General features: G+C 43.8%; 1 protein-coding gene and 2 non-coding genes across 3 annotated transcripts; all 3 read right to left on the bottom strand.

Moving 5' to 3' along the window:
• Window positions 1-12,066: 12,066 nt before the first annotated feature.
• On the bottom strand, window positions 12,067-14,778 carry LOC129833010 (60S ribosomal protein L19-like). The gene is made up of 6 exons (XM_055897221.1): window positions 14,681-14,778; window positions 13,659-13,765; window positions 13,362-13,484; window positions 13,064-13,184; window positions 12,466-12,576; window positions 12,067-12,271 (listed from the first exon to the last, which is right to left on the bottom strand). Exons 1-6 carry the CDS (start codon window positions 14,683-14,685, stop codon window positions 12,145-12,147), a joined length of 594 nt encoding a protein of 197 aa, XP_055753196.1. The 5' UTR covers window positions 14,686-14,778; the 3' UTR covers window positions 12,067-12,144.
• LOC129834061 (small nucleolar RNA SNORD53/SNORD92) lies at window positions 12,726-12,807 on the bottom strand. Its single transcript, XR_008756188.1, has one exon. It is a non-coding gene; the product is annotated as a small nucleolar RNA SNORD53/SNORD92 (small nucleolar RNA).
• Window positions 13,867-13,946, bottom strand: LOC129834060 (small nucleolar RNA SNORD53/SNORD92). Its single transcript, XR_008756187.1, has one exon. It is a non-coding gene; the product is annotated as a small nucleolar RNA SNORD53/SNORD92 (small nucleolar RNA).
• Window positions 14,779-17,614: the final 2,836 nt, after the last annotated feature.

Here is a 17,614-nt window from a genome sequence, read left to right as displayed (position 1 = left end):
CTCAAATGTTTTTTCTTGTTGCACCCCAACAGAGCATTTAACTTTTAGACTTGGACAGAAGTCGAAAACCTATTTACGTGATAATAAAAAAAATGGAAAAAATGGTTGGCTTATGGCAAATCTCAAGGCCAGGTTGCAGTGTCCTAAGTATTTGCTCGGTGGTGCTCCTGAGTATGAGGTTACATACGTTATACCTTACTCCATAAAGCAGGGGATCATGGGTAAAATGTGTGTATTCCTGTTATTAATCAGCACTATTTTTTTCCAATGTTATTAACAATATTTCTAAAGGAAAAAGATATTCCATGTGTAAACTACAATGTGCAGGCTGGTCCAAACAATTGTTCTGTTCAAAACACACTTAATACACAGATTTGTACTGTAATACATTGCTTATCAAATACCTTTTCAATAATACAATGTTGAATGAATAAACAAAGCCAATTTGATTACATTATGAAATATTGATGAAATGTGCAAGTATCCACAACAAAAAGATCCACATTTACATAAGGATTGTGTCACGTTCCTGACCTATTTATGTTAGTTTTTGTGTGTTAGTTGGTCAGGACGTGAGGTTGGGTGGGCATTCTATGTTATCTGTTTCTATGTTGGTTTTGGTTTGCCTGGTATGGCTCTTGATTAGAGGCAGGTGGTTTGCGTTTGCCTCTAATTAAGAGTCATATTTAGGTAGGGCATTCTCACTGTTTGTTTGTGGGTGATTGTCTTCCGTGTCAGTATGTTTGTTCGTACCACACTGGACTGTAGCGTTTGTTTGTTTCGTTTCGTTTCGATGTCGTCTGTTTCCTGTACGTGAGTTTATGTTTAGTTATGTAAGTTTATGTTCAGGTTTCGTTCGACGTCGTTTTCTTGTTTTGTAGTTTGAAAGTGTTTTGTATTTGTTTTCGTGTTGCCATCATCGTTGTTAAATAAAAGATGGCTTATTTCCCTGAAGCTGCGTTTTGGTCTGAGGATCCTTCTCTCCTCACCTCATCTGAGGATGAGGAGAGCACAAGCCGTTACAGAATCACCCACCACGCTAAGACCAAGCGGCAAGGGAATAATAAACGGAGTAAGGGACAGGAGAGAAACAAGGATTTCTGGACTTGGGAGGAAATATTGGACGGGAGAGGTCCATGGGCACAGCAGGGAGAATATCGCCGTCCCAAAGCTGAGCTGGAGGCACGGAGGAGAGCAGAGGCTACCGGGGAGAGGAACCGGAGCTATGAGGGAACGCGTCTGGCACGGAAGCCAAAAAAGCCCGTAAGTAATTCCCAAAAATTTCTTGGGGGGGGGCTAGGAGATAGTGGGCCAAGGGCAGGTAGGAGACCTGCGCCCACTTCCCAGGCTTACCGTGGAAAGCGGGAGTACGGGCAGGCGCCGTGTTACGCAGTAGAGCGCACGGTGTCTCCTGTACGAGTGCATAGCCCAGTGCGGGTTATTCCACCTCCCCGCACTGGGAGGGCTAGATTGGGTATTGAGCCAGGTGTCATGAGGCCGGCTCAACGCGTCTGGTCTCCAGTGCGTCTCCTCGGGCCGGCATACATGGCACCTGCCTTACGCATGGTTTCCCCGGTTCGCCTACATAGGCCGGTGCGGGTTATTCCACCTCCCCGCACTGGTCGGGCAACCGGGAGCATTCAACCAGGTAAGGTTGGGCAGGTTCAATGCTCAAGAGTGCCAGTACGCCTCCACGGTCCGGTATTTCCGGCACTACCTCCCCGCCCCAGCCTAGTACCTACAGTGTCTACACCTGAGCCCTGTTCCTCCTCCACGCACTCTCCCTGTAGTGCGTGTATCTAGCCCGGTGCCTCCAGTTCCGGCACCACGCACTAAGCTACCAGTGCGTCTCCAGAGCCCTAAACACACTGTATCTTCTCCCCCTACTAATCCTGATGTGCTTGTCCTCAGCCCGGCGTCACCAGTGCCGGTACCACGCATCAGGGATAGAGTAGGCTTTGAGAATACAGTGTGCCCTGTCCCTGCTCCCCGCACTAGTAGGAAGGTGCTTGTCATTAGCACGGTGCCTCCAGTTCCGGCACCACGCACCAGGTCTACAGTGTACCGTATCCGGCCAGAGCCATCCGTCTCCCCAGCGCCATCTGAGCCATCCGTCTCCCCAGCGCCATCTGAGCCATCCGTCTCCCCAGCGCCATCTGAGCCATCCGTCTCCCCAGCGCCATCTGAGCCATCCGTCTCCCCAGCGCCATCTGAGCCATCCGTCTGCCAGGAGCCTGCAAAGCCGCCCGTCTGCCATGAGCCTGCAAAGCCGCCCGTCTGCCATGAGCCTACTGAGCCGTCAGCCAGACAGGAGCCGCTAGAGCCGTCAGCCAGACAGGAGCCGCTAGAGCCGTCAGCCAGACAGGATCTGCCAGAGCCGCCAATCAGACAGGATCTGCCAGAGCCGCCAACCAGACAGGATCTGCCAGAGCCGCCAACCAGACAGGATCTGCCAGAGCCGCCAACCAGACAGGATCTGCCAGAGCCGCCAACCAGACAGGATCTGCCAGAGCCGCCAACCAGACAGGATCTGCCAGAGCCGCAAACCAGACAGGATCTGCCAGAGCCGCCAGCGAGCCATGAGCAGCCAGAGCCGTCAGAGCGCCATGAGCAGCCAGAGCCGTCAGAGCGCCATGAGCAGCCAGAGCCGTCAGAGCGCCATGAGCAGCCAGAGCCGTCAGAGCGCCATGAGCAGCCAGAGCCGTCAGAGCGCCATGAGCAGCCAGAGCCGTCAGAGCGCCATGAGCAGCCAGAGCCGTCAGAGCCGTCAGAGCGCCATGAGCGTCGAGAGCCGTCAGCCTGCCATGAGCGTCGAGAGCCGTCAGCCTGCCATGAGCGTCGAGAGCCGTCAGCCTGCCATGAGCGTCGAGAGCCGTCAGCCTGCCATGAGCGTCGAGAGTCGTCAGTCAGCCATGAGCTGCCCTACAGCCTGAAAAGGCTAGATACCCAGAACTGCCCATCAGTCCAGAGCTGTCTCTCTGTCCGGAGCTGCCTTTCAGTCCGGAGTTGCCCCTCTATCCTGATCTCCCTCTCTATCTTTATCTCTTATCTATCCCTCTGTCTTGGTTTATCTCTCTGTCCCGGTGTTGTCATTATTAGATATGTTATTAGGAGGATTTTGTGGGGGAAGAAAGAGGGTGGACATTCTTGGAGGGAGGAGGCTAGGATGGATTATGGTGGGGTGGGAACCGCGCCCGGAGCCTGAGCCACCACCGTGGTTAGATGCCCACCCAGACCCTCCCCTAGACTTTGTGCTGGTGCGTCCGGAGTTCGCACCTTGTGGGGGGGGTACTGTCACGTTCCTGACCTATTTATGTTAGTTTTTGTGTGTTAGTTGGTCAGGACGTGAGGTTGGGTGGGCATTCTATGTTATCTGTTTCTATGTTGGTTTTGGTTTGCCTGGTATGGCTCTTGATTAGAGGCAGGTGGTTTGCGTTTGCCTCTAATTAAGAGTCATATTTAGGTAGGGCATTCTCACTGTTTGTTTGTGGGTGATTGTCTTCCGTGTCAGTATGTTTGTTCGTACCACACTGGACTGTAGCGTTTGTTTGTTTCGTTTCGTTTCGATGTCGTCTGTTTCCTGTACGTGAGTTTATGTTTAGTTATGTAAGTTTATGTTCAGGTTTCGTTCGACGTCGTTTTCTTGTTTTGTAGTTTGAAAGTGTTTTGTATTTGTTTTCGTGTTGCCATCATCGTTGTTAAATAAAAGATGGCTTATTTCCCTGAAGCTGCGTTTTGGTCTGAGGATCCTTCTCTCCTCACCTCATCTGAGGATGAGGAGAGCACAAGCCGTTACATTGTAACAGCTTATGCTATAAGAAGGCATAGTTAGTACGGCTCTGTCAAATACAAATATACAAATACAACAAAACCATGTGAACGCACTTAAAGCTATGAATTCCTCCCAGAACATTGGTGCAGTTCAGAGAAATGAATACTGCTGGTTGGAAGGGTAACATGGAGTACATCCTTTATGAGTACCGGTTTGTTTAGGGTTACATAAGGTTGAGCATGAATACGATCGAATGTGTCAAATGTGTGGCAGGGAAATGAAGACAGCAATCTACAATCTTTGCAGTGCTTGCAAGATCAGAATCTTACTGCTGCAAGATGTCGTCACGGGTTCATCTTTCTTTCAATTCTCTATTTCCGTACTAGTTCACATTTTACTCAGCTGGAGTAGTTGGTGGCCATGTCAAGGCCATCAGTCTTCATCAAAATGGCCCACGTAATAAAGATCTGGCTCTGAGAAGCTTTTCCCCAGGAAGTTAGTCTCAACTCTTTCAATATCCTCAAACACCTCACTATGATGTTTAATATCTCTTTCGTGTCGTTGAATATAAACCAGATCAAATATATTTTCACTCTGTCATATCACTGCATCTATAAGTTTGACGGTAAATCCAGGACGCACATCTATGTCGGTAAAAGGATGTGGTGTGTCCTTAACCAACGGGGCCCCATAGTAACTTAAAATGTCTAATCAAAATGTTGTCATTTGGTCCTACACTTTGTACAAGTGAAAACCACTTCCTTTAATGCTTCATGGTTAGGAATTGGCTTCCCACAAACATGTCGAACAACAGTATGTGCAGCACAAATGCCCTGTGGCTCTACATTACTGGGTTGATATTCAAAGTGGCCATGCAGTGCTTTTCTAAGCATGACTTGGTGCCTGACTGCATGATCTCATCGACTGTTTTGTCAATCCGCATGGAATGTTTTGGAAAATACAGTATTGCACTTGCTTTTGTCTCACTTCGACCAGCCCTGCTAACTTGGTGAACTACAGTGGCTTGCGAAAGTATTCACCGCTCTTGGCATTTTTTCTATTTTGTTACCTTACAACCTGGAATTAAAATAGATTTTTGGGCCGTTTGTATTATTTTATTTACACAACATACCTACCACTTTGAAGAGGAAAAACATTTTTTATTGTGAAACAAACAAGAAACAAGACAAAAAAACTGAAAACATGAGCGTGCATAACTGTTCACCCACCCCCAAAGTCAATACTTTGTAGAGCCACCTTTTGCAGCAATTACAGCTGCAAGTCTCTTGGGGTATGCCTCTATACGCTTGGCACATCTAGCCACTGAGATTTTTGCCCATTCTTCAAGGAAAAACTGCTCCAGCTCCTTCAAGTTGGATGGGTTCCGCTGGTGTATAGCAATCTTTAAGGCATACCACAGATTCTCAATTGGATTGAGGTCTGAGCTTTGACTAGGCCATTCCAAAACATTTAAATGTTTCCCCTTAAACCACTCAAGTGTTGCTTTAGCAGTATGCTTAGGGTCATTGTCCTGCTGGAAGGTGAACCTCCGTTCCAGTCTCAAATCTCTGGAAGACTAACATGTTTCCCTCAAGAATTTCCCTGTATTTAGCGCCATCCATCATTCCTTAAATTCTGACCAGTTTCCCAGTCGCTGCCGATGAAAAACATCCCCACAGCATGATGCTGCCACCACCGTGCTTTACTGTGGAAATGGTGTTCTCGGGGTGATGAGAGGTGTTGGGTTTGCACCAGACATAGCATTTTCCTTGATGGCCAAAAGCTCAATTTTATTCTCATCTAACCAGAGTACCTTCTTCCATATGTTTGGGGAGTCTCTCACATACATTTTGGCGAACACCAAACGTGTTTGCTTATTTTTTTCTTTAAGCAATGGCTTTTCTCTGGCCACTCTTCCATAAAGCCCAGCTCTGTGGAGTGTACGGCTTAAAGTGGTTGTATGGACAGATACTCCAATCTCCGCTGTGGAGCTTTGCAACTCCCTCAGGGTTATCGTTGGTCTCTTTGTCGCCTCTCTGATTAATGCCCTTCTTGCCTGGTCCGTGAGTTTTGGTGGGCGGCCCTCTCTTGGCAGTTTTGTTGTGGTGCCATATTCTTTCCATTTTTTAATAATGGATTTAATGGTGCTCCGTGGGATGTTCAAAGTTTCAGATATTTTTTTTATAACCCAACCCTGATCTGTACTTCTCCACAACTTTGTCCTTGACCTGTTTGGAGAGCTCATTGGTCTCGTGGTGCCGCTTGCTTGGTGGTGCCCCTTGCTTAGTGGTGTTGCAGACTCTGGGGCCTTTCAGAACAGGTGTATACATACTGAGATCATATGACAGATCATGTGACACTTAGATTGCACACAGGTGGACTTTATTTAACTAATTATGTGACTTCTGAAGGTAATTGGTTGCACCAGATCTTATTTAGGGGCTTCATAGCAAAGGGGGTGAATGCATATTTGTTTTTGAAACAAGTAATTTTTTCCATTTCAATTCACCAATTTGGACTATTTTGTGTATGTCCATTACATCGAATCCAAATAAAAATCTATTTAAATTACAGGTTGTAATTCAACATAATAGGAAAAATGCCAAAGGGGGATGAATACTTTTGCAAGGCACTGTACAGTGCATTCGGAAAGTATTCAGACACCTTGACTTTTTTCAAATTTTGTTACGTTACAGCCTTATTCTAAAATGTATTAAATAAAAATTATTCCTCAATCTACACACAATACCCCATAATGACAAAGCGAAAACAGGTTTAGACATTTTTGACAATTTCTTTAAAATAAAAAACGGAAATATTTACATAAGTATTCAGACCTTTGCTATGAGACTCAAAATTGAGCTCAGGTGCATCCTGTTTCCATTGATCATCCTTAAGATGTTTCTACAACTTGATTGGGGTCCACGTGTGATAAATTCAATTGATTGGACATGATTTGGAAAGGCACACACCTGTCTATATAAGGTCCCACAGTTGAGCTAAAACCAAGCCATGAGGTCGAAGGAATTGTCCGTAGAGCTCCGAGACAGGATTGTGTCGAGGCACAGATCTGTAGAGGGTACCAAAAAAACGTCTGCAGCATTGAAGGTCACCAAGAACACAGTGGCCTCCATCATTCTTAAATGGAAGAAGTTTGGAACCACCAAGACTCTTCCTGGATTAGAGAAGGGCCTTGGTCCGAGAGGTGACGAAGAACCCGATGGTCACTCTGACAGAGCTCCAGAGTTCCTCTGTGGAGATGGGAGAACCTTCCAGAAGGACAACCATCTCTGCAGCACTCCACCAATCAGGCCTTTATGGTAGAGTGGCCAGACGGAAGCCACTCCTCAGTAAAAGGCACATGTCAGACCATTTTGAGTTTGCCAAAATGCACTTACAGAACTCTCAGACCATCTGAAACAAGATTCTCGGGTCTGGTGAAACCAAGATTGAACTCTTTGGCCTGAATGCCAAGCCTGACGTCTGGAGGAAACCTGGCACCCCATCATGCTGTAGGGATGTTTTTCAGCGGCAGGGACTGGGAGACCAGATAGGATCGAGGTAAAGATGAATGGAGCAAAGTACAGAGAGATCTTTGATGACAACCTGCTCCAGAGCTTCCAGGACCTCAGACTAGGGGCGAAGGTTCACCTTCCAACAAGACAACAACCCTATGCAGAGCCAAGACAATGCAGGAGTGGCTTCGGGACAAGACTCTGAATGTCCTTGAGTGGCCCAGCCAGAGCCCAGACTTGAACCAGATCAAACATCTCTAGAGAGACCTGAAATTAGCTGTGCAGCGACGCTCCCCATCCAACCTGACAGAGCTTGAGAGGATCTGCAGAGAAGAATGGGAGAAACACCCCAAATACAGGAGTGCCAAGCTTGTAGCGTCATACCCAAGAAGACTCGAGGCTGTAATCGCTGCCAAAGGTGCTTCAACAAAGTACTGAGTAAAGGGTCTGAATACTTATATAAATGTGATATTTCAGTCGTTTTTTTAGACATTTGCAAATATTTCTACAAACCTGTTTTTTCTTTGTCATTATGGGGTATTGTGTGTAGATTGATGAGGGAAAAAACAATTTAATACATTCTGGAATAAGGCTGTAACGTAACAAAATGTGGAAAAAGTCAAGTGGTCTGAATACTTTCCGAATGCACTGTGTATCGTCTACATCCCCTGGTGTGCCATACATCACATGTGAAATGTTACGTAAATCCAAACCCATTATCAGTCGTCTTGTTCTTTGGTATAGTTTTGCTATGATACATCTCAATAACTACAGTTGAAGTGGGATGTTTACATACACTTAGGTTGGAGTCATTAAAACTCGCTTTTCAAACACTCCACAAATTTATTGTTAACAAACTATAGTTTTGGTAAGTCGGTTAGGACATCTACTTTCTGCATGAGACATGTTGTGGGGGTGCTTTGCTGCAGGAGGGACTGGTGCCCTTCACAAAATAGATAGCATCGCGAGGATGGAAAATTATGTGGATATAATGAAGCAACATCTCAAGACATCAGTCAGGAAGTTAAAGCTTGGTCGCAAATGGGTCTTCCAAATGGTAAATGACCCCAAGAATAATTCCAAAGGTGTGGCAAAATGCCTTAAGGACAACAAAGTCAAGGTATTGGAGTGGCCATCACAAAGCCCTGACCTCAATCCTATACAACATTTGTGGGAAGAACTGAAAAAGCATGTGCGAGTAAGGAGGCCTACAAACCTGACTCGGTTACACCAGCTCTGTCAGGAGGAATGGGCCAAAATTCACCCAACTTATTGTGGGAAGCTTGTGGATGGCTACCCGAAACATTTGACCCAAGTTAAACAATTTAAAGGCAATGCTACCAAATACTAACTGAGTGTATGTAAACTTCTGACCCACTGGGAATGTGATGAAAGAAATAAAAGCTGAAATAAATAATTCTCTCTACTATTATTCTGACATTTTACATTCTTGAAATAAAGTGGTGATCCTAACTGACCTAAGACAGGGAATTTTTACTAGGATTAAATGTCAGGAATTGTGAAATACTGAGTTTAAATGTATTTGGCTACGGTGTATGTAAACTTCTGACTTCAACTGTTGGTGTTCAGATTTATGTTCAGGATCTTTGTCAACCCAAGCGCTTTGCCCAAGTACCTTGAGTGAATTACAGTAAATAAGGATGGGAGACATGAACTGTCCTTCCTCTTCAACCTCCTTTACCACCCAATCAAGGCAGTTCAGGTCATTGGCAGGAACCTGACGCAGTCCAAGCCTAATGTTCGCACTGACAGCTACTCAAGTTTCCCTCATCATATTCAGGATCTTGATCAACAGGAGTCTGGACTCAAGATAACCACCAACAGTAAAAAAGCAGCATTTATTTTAGAACATTGTGTACAGCACATCATGGATCTCCTTAAAATACCAGTTGTTTTATTTTATCTGGTATCAAAACGGAGCTGTGTGGTTTAAGATAGTTTCGCAGGAAGCTCAGTCACAGCAATGACATTGTGAATATTTCAATAGATAATAAGCTTTTCAAATAAACTACAATGACTACAGATGACAGGAAGTTAATAATAACTCAAATAAAAGTTGTGTATTTTTGCTTTGTTTCAAAAGGATGACCTTTTTTTTATGCAATTTGAGTAGTGACAAGTTCACTCAGCCTTTTTGGTGAGAGACCGGAGCTCTCCAAGCCTTTCGAAGCTCTCTCTGAATGCTGGATTTCCTTTTGAACCCTCTCCCCTGATTAGGCCTAATACAAACCAGATAAAGAATCTTGATGAGTGTCTTTGACTGACGTTAAATGCAATGTTTCCTCAGTAATGATAACTATTTCAGTTCCATAGCAATGAGATGTGTATATGTAAGGTTTCTAACACTATCTTCATTGATATAACGATAGCCTAGACATTTCCTTAGCCATCCTTCACAGCCATACATACCATTTATTTATAGGCTACGTGGACCTCATCCGCTACAATTCCGAATGGTCTTTCCTTGTAGACTTCAGATCCCGGCATGTTCCTCCACTTGTCGTTGAGGATCCAGGCTTTGGGCTGTCGAACACAAACTGACATTGGCCGTCCCGTATGTCAGTGTTCACCCCAAACTGATCACCGCCTACTTTACCTGGTCGACCATCACCATGATCAACGGGAATCTGACAATGATAATAGGCCTTTCACAATCCATTTCTAAAAATATTTTACGAAAAAATAAAAATGTACTCACTGTGACTGATGTGGTTGTCTCGCCTAACTGTAAGTCACTAACTAACTGTATGTGTAAAAAACCAAAGTTCTCTAAATCCCAATATCACAGACAGGCAGGAGGCAGACAGTTAACGGTTCTTTAATATCTGTCTTATTATTAAAAGGTTACAGGATAAAAGCAACACAAAGCAAAACATAAGGACAGGCTAGGGAACACTCACACCACATGCACACTTGAGTCCATAGTTGTTTGGTATGGAGCATTCGTCGCGTCAGCATCGTGGTGTTCCGATGTCTTGTCAAAGCAGGCCACTTCTGGAGAGGTTGGAGAAAGCTTAATCAGTAACATCATCAGGACCGGCTTGAGCCCCCCCCCCCCCCCTCAATCTCGCTTAGGGGGCCCCCTACATATCTTAGGGCTTTTCTTACCCCCTTTCATGGTATCCAATTGGTAGTTACAGTCTTGTCTCATCGCTGCATCTCCAGTACGGAAGGCGAAGGTCGAGAGCCATGCGTCCTCCGAAACACGACCCAACCAAGCCGCACTGCTTCTTGACACAATGCCAGCTTAACCCGGAAGCCAGGCACACTACACCTGGCGACGGTGTCACTGTGCATGCGCCCGGCCCGCCACAGGAGTCGCTAGAGCGCAATGGGACAAGGACATCCCTGTCGGCCAAACCCTCCCCTAACCCGGACGACGCTGGGCCATATGTGACCAGCCCCATGGGTCTCCCGGTCGCGGCCGACTGCGACAGAGCCTGAACTTGAACCAGGATCTCTAGTGGCACAGCTAGAAACTGCGATGCCGTGCGTTAGACCACTGCACCACTCAGGAGGCCCAAGCTTTTTTAAAGATGCCGACCCTGTGGAGGTTACCGGGGTGCGGCTCAGGTCCCTAACACTCATTCCCACGAAACAAATTTAACCAATTCAAAACCAGTCTCATAAGTAAACCAAAACCCAACACACAATAATATTAAAGCAATAAGTAAATCAATTCAAAATAAAGCATGAGGGAAAAGGACTAAATAGAACCATAAGCACACGTGACATATGGTCTAAGTCCCTCTGCAAATGAGCATCTGCTGAAGGACTGAAATGTAAAATTGCTTAGTGTCAGATTGACCTTTAAAATATAATTGCCCATGTAAACCAGCATAAAAAGGTCTCAGGCCCATTTGGATTTTCATCCAAAATGAAAATGCCCATTTGAATATTCCCTCCATGATCCACTGCCTTAGTCCCTTCCCTTAAATAAAAATGTTATGGGCACCATTCTCAAATAGCATAGAAAAGTTGCCCGACTGATTATCATATTATGCTGATCAGTGCCACAGTGACCACGAGATCAGCAGATTTGCCAGAGCATAGCAATGATTCTACAGGAGCCATTTTGTCTAACAGGTAGGCACACCAGGGTTGATGTAATGATGGCTTACTACCTCCAGAATTAGCTCACTTAATCCACTAAAAGGATTTATGAAAGTGCACAAATTGTAAAGCTTTTCATTTTGTACTTGCAAATGTTTGATAATTTAATCAAAAAAACAATTTCACTAATGGCTTTGGAAGTCAGCTGACGTACAGCTGAAAAAGGGTAGGGAAAGTCACAGGACAAAAGGGTACCACATATAACCACTAGATGGCAATAACCCCCATATACAAACCGCCAACTCTAATCACATTCTCAAACACCTCGTGGCACATCTGACAAGTTTTATAAAATGTCTTCATAGCCCAACAATGTAGTTTCAAAAGTTACACTTATCAATAAAATAACAAGATTCTTAGCTCGTCATGTGGCAAATGTAAGGTAACGGAGGAAAAAAAGAGCCACTCGATGCAAAGTATTGTGCCATCTATCAACTTCCTACAAGCTTTTTGAAAACGTCTACACTGAGGAAAAATACAGTAAGACCAATCACACAATGTCATAGTGTAGGACAGGTTATATCCTTGTAACTAGAAGTAACCCAATGCCACTTATCAATTGTGTGGGCAGTTAAACCCATGAAACCATGTCAGGTAGTGTACATTACAGGTGTTATCGAGTAAGAGTGGACTCAGGAGACAGGGTTGTGTCTTTCGTACACTTTATTGTCAACACTTGACAGAGGGAGGTACAGCAGGTGCATGTCAGGGACAAGAAGCTGTTTACTTCTTGGTGGTCTCCTCCTCCTTTGACAGGGTCTTGATGATCTCCTCTTTCTTTGCTGCCAGGCGCTCCTCTCTGCGCTTACGGGCCTCCTTTGTCTTGGAACGACGGGCCTCAGCCTGGTCACTGCAGAGAGAAAAGTGGTCAAACAATGCTGTAACTTGTCTTTTGGTTGAACCCAAATGTGCATCTTACCAGCTATAAACATTCCCATATAAATATATGCTTTAAAGTGCCCATCAGCTCAGTTCCTTCTCCACTCTACAAAACATTGCGGCATAGAAAAGTCTAAGGCTGATGGGAGTTGGTTTTAGACGTACCACAGAAGCTTCTTGCGGGCCTTGTCTGCCTTCAGCTTGTGGATGTGCTCCATGAGGATACGCTTGTTCTTGAACACGTTACCCTTCACCTTAAGGTAGAGGCTGTGGTACCTGCGGGAAGGAAAGGAGCAAAACAAGAAGAGCAAATAAATCTACAATACATGCTTTAAACAATTCAATAAATACAAAATTAATAATTTAGCAACTCATGAGCTACATTTGAATTTCCTTCCTAAATCAAATAGGAATTTGAACAGGGCTTAATCAGATAGCCAAGAGAAACACGACATCACAAATTTCAGCAAAGTTAGCGAAACCATTCTCACGGAATCATCATTTTTTTAACCAATATAACTCTGGGTTGTTTGTTAGCCATTATAGCTAGCTAGTTCAGCCTAGGCTAGTAGAGTTAGTTGTCATAAGGTGAATGCACCAATTTGTAAGTCGCTCTGGATAAGAGCGTCTGCTAAATGACTTAAATGTAATGTAAATGTAGTTCAACATAATCAATGTGTAACAGCCATCCTTGAAATGGACCCAATAGGAGCTGCTATGCCTTCGGAATCTTTAAACTCGAGGGTGAATGTGGAGAACTTACATGTGCCTGTCAATCTTATGGGACTCCCTGTAGCGACGGAGAAGACGACGCAGGATTCTCATGCGACGCATCCAGGACAGCTTCTCTGGCATACGGGCATTGGCTGTACCCTTTCTCTTACCTGGTAGGGTGGGCAGAGGAGAGGATGGTGTTAGTATTAATATCTCAGGCCTATACTCAAAAATGCAGTATCCTGTTTTCCGTACAAAACATTTATGTAAATAAAATGCCTTTACCTGATTGGCTATCGCCATCACTAGTCGATATAGCTATGAGACGTAGGACAGCATTCACTCACCGATTCCCGTGTGTCTTCCCTTGCGACGTGCCAGCGTGTTCTTGCGGCAGCGGGCACGAGAGTGCACCGTGACAGGCTTGCGGATGATAAGACCATCCTTTACCAGTTTACGGATCTGCTGGCCTGAGGGGGGGGGGGGGGGGGGGGTGCAGAAAATATGGGTTAGACAAGGCAGATGAATTTACAGCAACAAATCAATATTCAGTTACCTACTGTGTAAATTATGCACAGGCTACATTAACTACATCACACAATACCAAAAGGACGTGCTAAAAGACAGATTGACTGAATCCTTACGGGAGTTGGCGTTAGCAATCTCATTGGTCTCGTTGGGGTCCAGCCATACCTTCTTCTTGCCACAGCGCAGGACGCTGGAGGCAAGCCTCTTTTGAAGCCTGAGCATGCTGGGTTAAGATATGAAGAGTTAGCTAACGCATTACACTTTGTTTAACGCATAACTTTATGTTACTAACAATATAACTTAAGTGTGTAGTGTGACCATGGGTTAATCAGATAGCCAAGAGAAACGTGACATCACACATTTCAGCATAGTTTGCGAAACCATTCTCAGAATCATCATATTAACCATTTAGCCAATATAACTCCGGGTTGATCGTTAGCCAGTATTGCTAAGTTAGTTCGATGCTGATGATTAACGTTACCTTGGTTGCAACTGGGCTAACGTTACTCGACGTCAGAATAGTAACGTTATCTAACTAGTCTTGTAGCTAAATATCATCCACTATGTTACTGTTCTTAGAAAGTGACATATTTGACACTGACTTTAACAAGACACAAGTAACCAGTTTGCTAATATAAACGGGGAACATTAGTCAAAATCGTGAGACTAGTGTCCAGGTAGGTGTAGGTAGCTAACATTACTACTATAGATGGCCAATGCTAACAAAATGTGGTAGAACAAATTTGATAGCGGCGTAGCTAGCTAGCCTGTCTAATGGCAACTTTCAGATATGGAACATGGATATTGTTGATATTAACAATAAGGAAATCAGAAGTTTTTATAAACGATGATAATCTATTCAGCTATGTTACAGAGGTTTACCTCGCATTTGTTTAACGTTAGGCCTGAATTTCTCCTCTCAGAATTATTAGTTGACAACATGGCATCCCTGGCTTGGTACATCGTGCGGCACATTTACACATGAAATGTAGGTTCTCCAAAATAAAATATGTCAAGGGACTTAGACGGTAGTGTCGCGTAAAATTTAGGGGAACCTTAGTAAACGTTTAATGGGCAATACATTTGTATTTTATTAAATATATGAGAATTTAGACTCACACAAAGTCTGTATGCTTACCTCATGGCTGCTATTGCGATAGAAAAAGGAAGGGTTGCGAGACGGACAGGGCCCTACCATTAAAACTACAGGAGAATCCAAAATGAGATATACACCAGTCATTTTGTGAAATAAACGAAATACAAATAATAATTTTTCATGTGAAGAGTTAGTATTAAAATACTAATTGGTGTTAAAAAAATAAGTTAGAGTGATATTGTCTGAAATCATAAGATAAAGTGTATAGAATGTATGTTCTCCCCTTATCTGGGAATAATAGTATATTCCAAAGGTGGGGAGCGATTTCGCACGGCATTGTGGGTTAAATCATACAAAATGCAACTCACTACTCCGCCACAGGAGAGCAATGTAGAAGCCAAAGACAGCTGACACTGACAGACGGAAAGTTTAGACAAGCATCCCAATAATTCTATTTTTGGTATTTTGACCAATCAGATCACCTCTGAAAAAGATATGTGAAAAGATCTGATGTTTAGCATTTACTTTTACGAGAGTATGGCAATTGAGTAATTGTCCCATTACTGTACTTAAGTACATTTAAACAAGATACTTTTAAACTTTTACTCAAGTAGTATTTTACTAGCTGACTTTTACTTTAGTCATTTTCTATTAAGGTATCTTTACATTTACACAAGTATGACAATGGAGAACTTCTGCCACAACTTTGAAGGAGACCCTAAAGTTGAAGCCAAGTTTGTGTGACATACATGCATTGTGTGATTTCCTCTATTTAACTAACTAGGCAAGTTAGTTAAGAACAAATGTATATTTACAATGAAGGCCTCTCTTTTATAAATATAGGACAAAACACACGTCACGACAAGAGAGACAACACTACAAATATCCTCGACTTCGGCGATGTCATCTATAAAATAGCCTCCAACACTCTACTCAACAAATTGGATGCAGTCTATCACAGTGCCATCCGTTGTCACCAAAGCCCCATTCACTACCCACCACTGTGACCTGTACGCTCTCGTTGGTTGGACCTCGCTTCATACTCGTCACCAAACCCACTGGCTACAGGTTATCTACAAGTCTCTGCTAGGTAAAGCACCGCCTTATCTCAGCTCACTGGTCACCATAGCAGCACCGACTCGTAGCACAGGCTCCAGCAGCTATATCTCACTGGTTACCCCCAAAGCCAATTCCTACTTTGGTCGCCTTTCCTTACAATTCTCTGCTGCCAATGACTGGAATGAACTGCAAAAATCACAAAAGCTGGAGACTCATATCTCCCTCACTAACTTTAAGCACCAGCTGTCAGAGCAGGTCACAGATCACTGCACCTGTACATAGCCCATCTGTAATCAGCCCATCTATCTACCTCATCCCCATACTGTATTTATTTATTTATCATCTTGCTCATTTGCACCCCAGTATCTCAACTTACACATTCATCTTCTGCACATCTACCATTCCAGTGTTTAATTGCTATATTGTAATTACCCTCGCCACCATGGCCTATTTATTGCCTTAACTCCCTTATCTTACCTCATTTGCACTCACTGTATATAGACTTTTTGTTTTCTTTTTTCTACTGTATTATTGACTATGTTTTGTTTATTCCATGTGTAACTCTGTGTTGTTGTATGTGTCGAATTGCTATGCTTTATCTTGGCCAGGTCGCAGTTACAAATGAGAACTTGTTCTCAACAAACCTACCTGGTTAAATAAAGGTAAAATAAAAATAAAAATAAAATAGAGGCCTAAGACAACATAGCAAGCCAGCAACACATAACATAACATGGTAGCAGCACAAAACATAGTACAAACATTATTGGGCACAGACAACAGCACAAAGGACAAGAAGGTAGAGACAACAATACGTCACGCAAAGCACCCACAACTGTCAGTAAGAGTGTCCATGATTAAGTCTTTGAATGAAGAGATTGAGATAAAACTGTCCAGTCTGAGTGTTTGTTGCAGCTCGTTCCAGTCGCTAGCTGCAGCGAACTGAAAAGAGGAGCGACAGGGATGTGTGCGCTTTGGGGACCTTTAACAGAATGTGACTGGCAGAACAGTGTTGTATGTGGAGGATGAGGGCTGCAGTAGATATCTCAGATAGGGGAAAGTGAGGCCTAAGAGGGTTTTATAAATAAGCATCAACCAATGGGTCTTGCGACGGGTATACAGAGATGACCAGTTTACAGTGGCGTATAGAGTTCAGTGATGTGTCCTATAAAGGAGCATTGGTGGCAAATCTGATGGCCGAATGGTAAAGAACATCTTGCCGCTCGAGAGCACCCTTACCTATAAATTATCTCTGAACTGAAAGAGTTGGAGACCCGCACACTGTCAAGAAAAATAATACATCCAAAATTGAGGCTTGAATGCAAAATAAAGATTTTTATTGGAACATCACGGTGCCCAACAAAAATCCTGAATGGAATGTGAAAACAAAACACAACCGTTTCGGCCTCAGGACATCCTCAGTGTAAATCATCAGCAGCACACACACCTGGCTTCTATTTCAAGGATAATTGCATATGATCAAGCGAGGCAGTACATCAGAAAATCAACAAATCAGTACCCAGCACAACAGAATGCATGATCTAGATTATATACAAAATGTACATATGCGGACTGAGAAATATCATCAAATGTTGCTTTTACATGTACCATGTGAACATTTCCTCTGAATAAATAACACGGGATTTTAATAGAGTATGGAGCTAAAGAGACCACTAGATGGGGCTATCGATCACCAATAAGAGGCAATATACCAGCTACAGAAAACACTTCAATAACAATTCTTAATTCATGAAATCAAATCAAATGTTATTTGTCACATGCAGTGACAATTTTAGCATGTAAATCTTGGTGGGGCAAAAAAACAAAAAAGTGGATGCATGCCAGCAAAGCCACTACAAAACACAACACCAGACCTACTGATGGCGCTGACAGAGATGGTCGCCTCGCTTCGAGTACTTA

This window comes from Salvelinus fontinalis, chromosome 34 (genome assembly GCF_029448725.1).
Source record: "Salvelinus fontinalis isolate EN_2023a chromosome 34, ASM2944872v1, whole genome shotgun sequence".
Classification (NCBI taxonomy): Eukaryota; Metazoa; Chordata; class Actinopteri; order Salmoniformes; family Salmonidae; genus Salvelinus; species Salvelinus fontinalis.
The sequence above is the reverse complement of the archived record's forward strand: the minus strand, read 5'-3'. Positions and strand labels throughout refer to the sequence as shown.

Bases quoted from the DNA above. Each gene is read 5' to 3' on its own strand.
- LOC129833010 (XM_055897221.1), bottom strand. The intron at 13,485-13,658 runs GTAAGGATTCAG...CCCCCCCCTCAG, and splicing joins GATTGCTAACGCCAACTCCC to GCCAGCAGATCCGTAAACTG. The intron at 13,185-13,361 runs GTGAGTGAATGC...CCACCCTACCAG, and splicing joins GGGAAGACACACGGGAATCG to GTAAGAGAAAGGGTACAGCC.